At 35.4% G+C, this 9233-nt stretch overlaps 1 protein-coding gene across 4 annotated transcripts in view; it reads left to right on the forward strand.

Moving 5' to 3' along the window:
* Positions 1–8806, forward strand: part of septin15 (septin 15) — a 30176-nt gene extending 21370 nt beyond the window's left edge. For all 4 annotated transcript variants that reach the window (XM_084094814.1, XM_084094813.1, XM_084094811.1 and 1 more), the window contains exons 8-13: positions 634–730; positions 3914–3965; positions 4139–4264; positions 5897–6032; positions 6120–6265; positions 7280–8806. In XM_084094814.1, the coding sequence (XP_083950940.1) occupies positions 634–730; positions 3914–3965; positions 4139–4264; positions 5897–6032; positions 6120–6265; positions 7280–7319 (597 nt within the window). In that variant the 3' untranslated portion in view covers positions 7320–8806. The remainder of the gene's footprint in view (positions 1–633; positions 731–3913; positions 3966–4138; positions 4265–5896; positions 6033–6119; positions 6266–7279) is intronic.
* Positions 8807–9233: the final 427 nt, after the last annotated feature.

The raw sequence follows: 9233 nt of genomic DNA on the forward strand, positions 1-9233 counted from the left end.
GGGATAGTAAAGTGTCCATTAAATGTGCCCTTCTACGGAAGTACTAGGTCATCCGGGTATGTTTCGGATACAATTATTTCGGACATACTGCTCTTTTGGCGTACTGTTTTTCCCCTACTAAATGGGAAGGGAAATGTTCTATTTCGGATGCAGCCGCAGTTGTTTAATTAAGTGTTTTTTCCATTTCCTGATGTTAGTGGTTTTGGAGATATGAGATTTCTGCACGACAATAACGATATGTAATTAAATAAAAATCGCGAACAACTGGAAAAGTCTAACTATGGAGAAGTCATGGAAACGCATTCAGTGAGAATCTTGAAGCATTAACTAATGTTAACATACACAATGTTACTTAAATTATGAAATTAGAATTTCACAATGGTAAAGCAATGCTAAATGGTTTCGTCATTGAAGTATTTATTATAAACAGCATCCACAGTGTTGTTTGTTTCTCTAGGTCAGCTTGAGGTTATTATTGACGAGATGAACTACAGAACTAATTTAGTTGTCTGATCCGGCCTGATCTGGATCTAAAGATCGATGCGGATCTATGTCAGACCCCCTGCATCCGTTCACTTTCCCAGTGTGTGGTCGATACAGACTCTCTGTAATTATGTTATATTGTACCGACAGGAGAAGATGCCTCTGGCCGTTGTCGGAAGCAACGTGGTGATCGAAGTGAATGGCAGGAAGGTCAGAGGTCGCCAGTACCCCTGGGGTGTGGCAGAAGGTACGTCCCACATCAGCATGACCCATATGTGTTCGTCATGAGGATTGCACCATTTCTAAGGGAATAGGGGTGTTCCAGTGCGTACAAAACAAATGCATGAGCTTGCTGGATGATCTCCCTCCCAGCTGAGGGATTCTGGAAAAGGGATGACGACGAGGTATAAGGTTTTCCAGAGAGAAAGACTGTCACCCCTTCTTTTCATCATGGCCCACAAATGACTTGTTGTTGTGGTTTTACTTTCCCCGCCTTTCTTTCTTTACAAAGCTCTCTCCTCCCTGCAAAACTTTTTCATTTGGAATTGTTGTTGTTGGTGAGTGAGTGTGTCTTTTTTCCTCAGTTGTTTACGTGTCATTCTTTCTTTTCTCTTTTTTTTTTTTTCTTTCTGTCTGCTCTTTTCCATGACTGACAGAGGGCATTATTGGTAAAGAAAACCATTTTTCATTTATATTCTCTTCGTTAAGGCCTCCCCCTCCTTCCTCTTCCACCTTTTTGCTGCTCTGAAACTTTGCTGATTGTCAGATGTTTGCTCTATAAATAGTCGTGGAGAAACCTATAAGCTACAGCCCCCATAGAAAATAGAGCAGCGCTGCTCTCTAACATGTTTATATGTTCTTAATTACCCTCTATGTAGGGCTGGACGATATAGAAAGCGATTATATCTCACTATTTTACAGCCTTTTGATGATGCATTTTTCTGATTTATAAAAAAACACAATTCAAAGTAAACTATAATTTGAAAATGAAAGTAAAAACTCAAATTATTATATTGTTGAATAATATAGTTTGAAATTCTGTAATATTGTTAAATATAAAAAAATATGATTCTTCAGAAATCATTCTAATATGATTTACGGCTCAAGAAACATTTATTATTATTATCAATATTTAAAACGGTTGTGCTGCTTAATATTTTTGTGATACATTTTTTTAAGGATTCTTTGAATTCAAAAGAATAGCATTTATTTGACGTTACATAACTGCTGTCAAATCGATTCGTCACGATTAATCGCATCTAACATACATTATATCTATATATATTTATATGTGTGCGTGTATATATATATATATATATATATAGTATACACACACATGTATATATATATATATACACTTTTATGTTAGATGTGATTAATCGCGATTAATCGATTTGACAGCACTAATCAAAACCTATATATTATAAATGTCATTTTTTTAACTTGTGTATATATATGTATATGTATATATGTGTATATACATATACATATATAATCCAAAAAATTACAGAATTATTTTATCATGTTTATTATATATTTGCTAATGTGACAATGTTGATAAGCAGCAACGTTTACTTGCAGATATTTTGTGAATCATAGAGAAGGAGGGAACACAAAGCTTGGCTAAATTAAAACTGTATGTTGTTGCTTAATTTGATATTGCCAACCAAATCATTGCGAATACATCATAAATATCTGAGATATCATCCAGCCCTACTCTTATTTTTAAACAAAACCTTATTCAGACATGCATGCCTCCCATTACTTATTTCCAACTTCCATTTTGGATTTAAATACATTGAGGGGTACAAAATGCACCTTGGGTCTGGGGTCAATTTTTTTCCCGTTATATCATTTTTTATTATAGTACTTTTGACATCATCATTTATAAGCATTTTTGCCTCTGAACTCTGATGCGGGTTGACTGAGTGCTAATGTTTCCATCCTAACCTCTGATGAACATTATTCTAACACATGATTCAATAAATGGGATGTGTTTTTGAGGCACCCGTCCATACCTGTCAGCATCAGGAGTTTGCTGTTGCTGTCCCATCAAAAAAGAAATTACAAATCCCATGATCCCTTTAGACATATGAATCCACCTCCTGCCCCTCCCCCTAGATCCATTTGGCTGGAATCTCTGCTTGTCATCGCTATGCCATGTAACCCTTCCCACAACACACCATTTTTAGTCTTAGTAGCCCATAAATCACAGGTTGAGTGGGGGTTCCTACAGGAGAGACTTTAGTCCCGCCCCTCCAACTGCTCTCTCACAGGTAGGTGGTTGTAGCAGATGATTGACACGTGGGGCAGTCAATCAGAATGAGTTCTCCGTATAGGTAAGGTTCTCGCTTGGTAAAGCATCTTAGGGCTCTAAAACTGTTATAACTGTGCAGGTTAGACATGCAGAAGACGTTTCATCCTTTAACCATCTGTCAGAAACCAGTGTCTCTGGTCCTTTTCCAGAATCCCATGTGATGACAGCGATTTCTGATCATACATACCCGTGTATGATCACATAACAGCGGTCTGAACTGCTAACCTTTTGTTTATTTTTGTGACTTTTTAACCTTTTAGCATTTTCAGTTTGGTATCTAAATACTAAATTGTGTTTTCGTTTAATAGTCAACCACCTGACTTGTTTTTTGATTTTTCATTTGTCAGATGTTGTTCAATTTATGTTCCATCAACAACCTCAGTTTCTGATCCTGTTTAATTTGTCACTGTATTATGTCTGTTTTTATATGTTTTAATAATTAGGGATGCACTGATATTCAAATTATGGCTGATATGAGTAGTCCATTCATTATAAATGACTAGTAGTATAATTCTATACTATTTTGCCTAAATAAATACTAAAATAAATGCTACAAGTGAATGTAAGCATCACAAAATTATATTTTACAGTATGAGTTTTGAGATTTATTAAAGATTACATTTAACACTGTTATTAAATTATTGTTTTTAAAGATAAAAAAATGGCAAACACTGTCGAAATGTAAAAATATTGGAAATGAGCATCCACAATCAAATATCCAATATTGACTGATACTGATAAAAAAAAAGGGCCTATAACTGATACGGTATTGATATATCATGCATCCCTATAAAAATGTGTGGGGTTTTTAATCAAAATATAGGTCGTCATAACTGCATACTGTACATCCACAAAAATAATACATTTCATGTCAACTTTTATTGTTACACTTAACAATTTTACTACATTATATGTTGTAGTCCTGCACATGAATATGCTATTTGAGCCTACTTACTTTTTTATTTATTTTTTATATTAAGTGCTTAACTTTGTATTTTCAAATTTGAAGTAAAATCTAAAAAATGATCTCTTAGGGATTCTAAAGTTTAGAAGGGTTTGGAAGTCATTCTCATGATGTTATTGGGCTAAAACATCTGTTTCGTCTTGTTTCAGTGGAGAACGGAGAGCACTGTGACTTCACGGTCCTGAGGAATATGCTCATCAGGTGAGATGAGATCGTTGTGAATTAACACTGTGTCCTGACAGGTTTCCAGCAATTAAGTAAAATACTGTGGATGCAGATAATTTGTATTTCTAACAAAATGCATGTTACATTTCTTTGTTAATTCGAGTTTTAATCAGCGTTTAACCTATCAGCTAACTCCATTGCCGTTCCAGGACTCACATGCAGGACCTGAAGGACGTGACCAATAATGTTCACTATGAAAACTACCGCAGCAAGAAACTAGCAGCCGTCACCTGCAACGGGGTCGATGCCACCAAGAACAAGGGCCAGCTAACAAAGTACGAGAACAGTTTTATTTTTCCATCCACCTATTTTTATGCTAATTTTGTGTTATCGCATAAAACATCGTTGGATGGAAATGCATAAATTCTAATAATGCAAATATACTACGCGCATAAACTACGATGATTCGCATAAACTACAATGGAAACACATTTACAGAATAAATCCCTCGATGCGCAACAACTTTGCACCAGGCATCCAAATGACAGAAAGCATGACAACATTCATTGCGTTTCTTCTGCATGCTCTAATTTATGATGTACGAAAAAAGAGCCACAGTGGCTTCTCCGATTAAGCAACTTTCATTTTACCACAGGTATTTTGCACCAATTTCCCTGGAAGTGAGGATTTTGATCTCTTGAACACATGGGATGGAAACGTTTTTGCGAAATGTTTTGGTTTTTTTTTTTTTAGATGGTCCTCACTGCAGAACACGAAATCCAGGGGGAGGAGTTGATCTGGATCCAACTCCTCCCACTTTACATACCTAAACCTACCAATCTCCACCCCCTGATCCCTAAACCCACCCCTAAACCTACCCATCTCCACCCCTTATATCTGGATCCAACTCCACCCCCTGGATCTCGTGTACTGCAGTGAGGTGCTACTGGTTTTTTTGCGATATTCCAATTTTGCGCGTAATTTACATTCTCAACTTTGGATGGAAACATATGTATGTGACTGAGATCCTGGATTTCTTGCAATTCAAGACATTGATGGTGATCTCAGACCCTGTAGCCTAGTGGTTACAAATTCTTAGTCACCATGAAATCAAAAATGGACAATTCTTATTTTTTATACAATATTGCAGTATTTATTATAAATTACTTATTTGTCCACATAAGGTTTTTTATTCATGTGACCTTGTTATCTTTAATCAAAGTAACTCTTCTCTGATGGCGTGTCACTCACATGAGATCACAACAATAGCCAACCACAATGATCCAATGATCCAGTCAATTCCCCATGGACAAAATCAAGTCCCGCCCAACATTTAACTTAGATATATATGGAGGACCAAACCTGCAGAAATTAAAAATGAATAAAGTCATTGATAGATAGATAGATAGATAGATAGATAGATAGATAGATAGATAGATAGATAGATAGATAGATAGATAGATAGATAAATGATTAAATAGATAAATAAATGTGATAATAACTATGGAATGCCAAACCTGACTTAAAAATAAATAAATACATATTCGAAGAAATGCAAAAAACTCAAATAAAATGACTATTTATACTTTTATTTCCTTAGTTATGTATAATTATATTTTTTTCCACATTTATTTTTTTCTTTATTTATTTATTTCCATTTTTATTTATTTATACATTTATTGCTCTGTATGCTAATGAGGTGGGCGTGTTTTACCTCAGACATAGCAGTCGAGCTCAGAGTGGCAGAGCTGAAGTGCTGACCTGTAAAGTCACGTCCACAAACCTCTAGCGTATTGGTTGGTCACACCACAAGGTGTCACTGTGGCCTCAAAGCTCTAGCACTGCCACTCTGAGCTCGATTGCTTTATTTATTTATAGACTATCACAACTTCCGTTTCATGTCGAAGTTAACACGTCTAGTCTGAACATGTAAAAAAAAGTCCCTTGTCGCAATGTCACTCATGTAGGAGTCCCTTGGCCCAGATGGAGGAGGAGAGGAGGGAGCATGTGACGAAGATGAAGAAGATGGAGACCGAGATGGAGCAAGTCTTTGAGATGAAGGTCAAAGAAAAGAAGCAAAAACTGAAGGACTCTGAGGCAGAGGTGTGCATGTGTTCGGTTTCTAGTTACATTTAACATGGAGTATCACAAATACTTACCTGAGTTCATCCCTGTGCTTCCTCGATGCAGTTGGAACGGCGTCACGAACAAATGAAGAAGAATCTAGAAGCTCAGTATAAAGAGCTTGATGAGAAGAGACGCCAGTTTGAGGAGGAAAAAGTCAACTGGGAGGCCCAGCAACGCATCCTGGAGCAGCAGAAACTTGATGCATCAAAGTGAGACTTTCTCTGTTCATCTCAATTCCTCAGTGCTCTGCTTTCTCTCTTAAAAAAGTCTTTCTGTAACTCTGCATTATTCAGTCACTAAATAATGCAGTTATTGTTTTTAATAAGAAACTGCACTCATGCATAGAAGTAGATTCAAGCAGGCTGACTGTCACATTTGCCTCTTAGAATCAAAAATGTTTGTTTTTAAAGAAATTTTGTGTTTTTTACAATTTCATTATTTTAATTAAAACTTTATATTTGCATATTTATATTTGATAAATTTAATAAAAGGTATTATTTAAAATGTATAAGACAAATCCAAGATATTCTGCATATTGTGGTTTATATCTTTTCTTAACTCACTTTATACAAAATACTTGATTACTGTTATACATTCACTACTAAGATTTGGGGTCGGCAAGATTTTTTAATGCTTATATTACATCAAGGCTGCATTTATTTAATTAAAAATACAATAAAAACAGTAATATATTTTAAAATGACTTTTTTCTATTTGAATATATTTTAAAATGTAATTTATTCCTGTGATCAAAGCTGAATTTTCAGCATCATTACTCCAGTCTTCAGTGTCACATGATCCTTCAGAAATCATTTTGATATGCTAATTCGCTGCTCAAGAAACATCAGTGTTGGAAACAGTTGTGCTGCTTACATTTAATACATTTTATTCAGGATGTTTGATGATTAGAATTTTTTGTAACATTATAAATGTCTTTGTCACTTTTTAATCAATTTAATGTTTCCAATTTCTTAAAAACAACCTTACTACCTCCAGAGTTTTGAAGGGTAGTGTATATTATTACCAGAGCATCGATACACAAAACAAAAGCAGCGGGATAATAGGAAAAAGGGAAAAATAGTATTAATTGTAACAACTAAAATAGGAAAATATTAGTAATTACAATAGTTACAATACCTATAACTAATATTTCACTTTGTCTTGTTAAATTTATGTTTGAAATGGTTCCTATTGGTTAATTTCTTCTCTTTCTTTGTTTTCAGGACGATGGAAAAGAACAAGAAAAAAGGGAAAATCTTTTAAAGAAATCACGAAGCTCCATTCCTCTTAAAACCAGAAACTCCTTGCATCTCTTTCGATGCTCTGATGTTCTATGACCCCATAAGAAACACGTGCACAAGTGCTACTGTACACGTTCACTGCACACTCCATTGCACCAAATGAAATGAGTTTATCACCATCTTCTGGTTGACTGTCACATCACATGCCCAGTACGTCAAGTGCATGTCTTGCTTGACCAACATTCCCTTGAAACGTTAAATAATGGTTATTACAAACAAGACTTTGTGTTTGTAATACTTCCTAACAGAACAGGCTGTTTTCAGACATTTTCAACTCTGCCGACATCATTCGCACACCTTAGTCTTAAGAAGGTCTCAGTAGGTTTGTAAAGATGTGATGGAGAATGAGACAGATGGAAGCATGTGCAAAGGGATAATACAGAATTAAGCATGTATGTGTTGAAAAGCAAAGCTATGAATAGATGGTTTTTGCGTTCGAGACCTGCTGGTGTGCGTCACATGATGTTGTGTGTTTCTCTGGGGTCATAGACAAACCTGTTTAAACATTATTGCACAGCTAAATGATGACGATAACCGTTTTCCATGTTTTTAAACCATTTGCTGGCTGTGTACGTAGATAATTGTGTCCCTACCATAGTTGGTGTTATACAAAATGGCACGATTGCCAACGTTCATAACAAACAATAGTCGGTTTTGATATGGATGAATATAAAATAATTACAATAATATTTTAGGACGTTGCTCGAACGTTCTGCCTTAAAATTGCAGACTGTTTCGGCATTTGTCTGCTCATGTTTTGTTTTTATTGTGATCATGTCAGATGTCCCTCAGTCTATTCCTAAACTGATCTGAGACCAGTTTGTTTCATTTTAATAGTTGGGACTTGGCTTTTTAGTTGTTGGGGCTGGTCCTGGATCAGGGCTTGGTGGTCAGTTTTAACCTAAGTGAGTTCAGTATATCTTATTTTAGCCATACTTACACCCCTTTATAATAAACTCACTTTACATTCCAAATGTTGATGAGAATCTAAGCGCTCTTTGTTTCCGTTGGATAGTTTAGATTGACGGCACGCAGGCTCTATCACATGCCAAACAGCGTACAGACCGCAACGTGCACAAAACTCTCAACCTACCCATTGCAAAGAGTCCCTGTATGCCTCATGTGTTCACACACTACTATATATTTTGCAGGTTTGTCATTATGCAAGTTCGAACACTCAGTTCTTCCTGTCGTGGATCGCTAAGCTACACAGACGCTCTGAAGTACATGTTTGTTTTTTAGTTGAACGGTATTTTGGAAAAAAGGAAAAACTCTTTTCTTTAACCACTTTACACTTTTTTTAATAGTAGACCTGAACATGGCTCTAGACATGTTTGTTTTCTTATTATTTTTTGTACATGTATACGATTTTCAATCTCCAATTGTTATCTTCGTCTGTTATTCTTTCTGCCTAACTGTACATTATTAAACTCGAGATGTTATGCTGATGATGGTTGTCTTGTCTTTTCTTATCAGTTTTTAGACACAATGTCGAGACACCAGGTAGTCTCTGTGTATTTTGATATTCATTTACATTTTCAATTGTTGAGCATGGATTCAGTACGATTTCTGTGAAATGAGAACAGTTTTAGTATTCTGATCTTACTGTTCAGTTTTAGTCTATATATTATTTTAGTCTATATATTTTAGTCTATATATATATATATAAATACAGTGAGGAAAATAAGTATTTGAACACCCTGCTATTTTGCAAGTTCTCCCACTTGGAAATCATGGAGGGGTCTGAAATTGTCATCGTAGGTGCATGTCCACTGTGAGAGACATAATCTAAAAAAAAAAATCCAGAAATCACAATGTATGATTTTTTAACTATTTATTTGTATGATACAGCTGCAAATAAGTATTTGAACACCTG

Source organism: Abramis brama (assembly GCF_963993115.1).
Source record: "Abramis brama genome assembly, chromosome: 20".
Classification (NCBI taxonomy): domain Eukaryota; kingdom Metazoa; phylum Chordata; class Actinopteri; order Cypriniformes; family Leuciscidae; genus Abramis; species Abramis brama.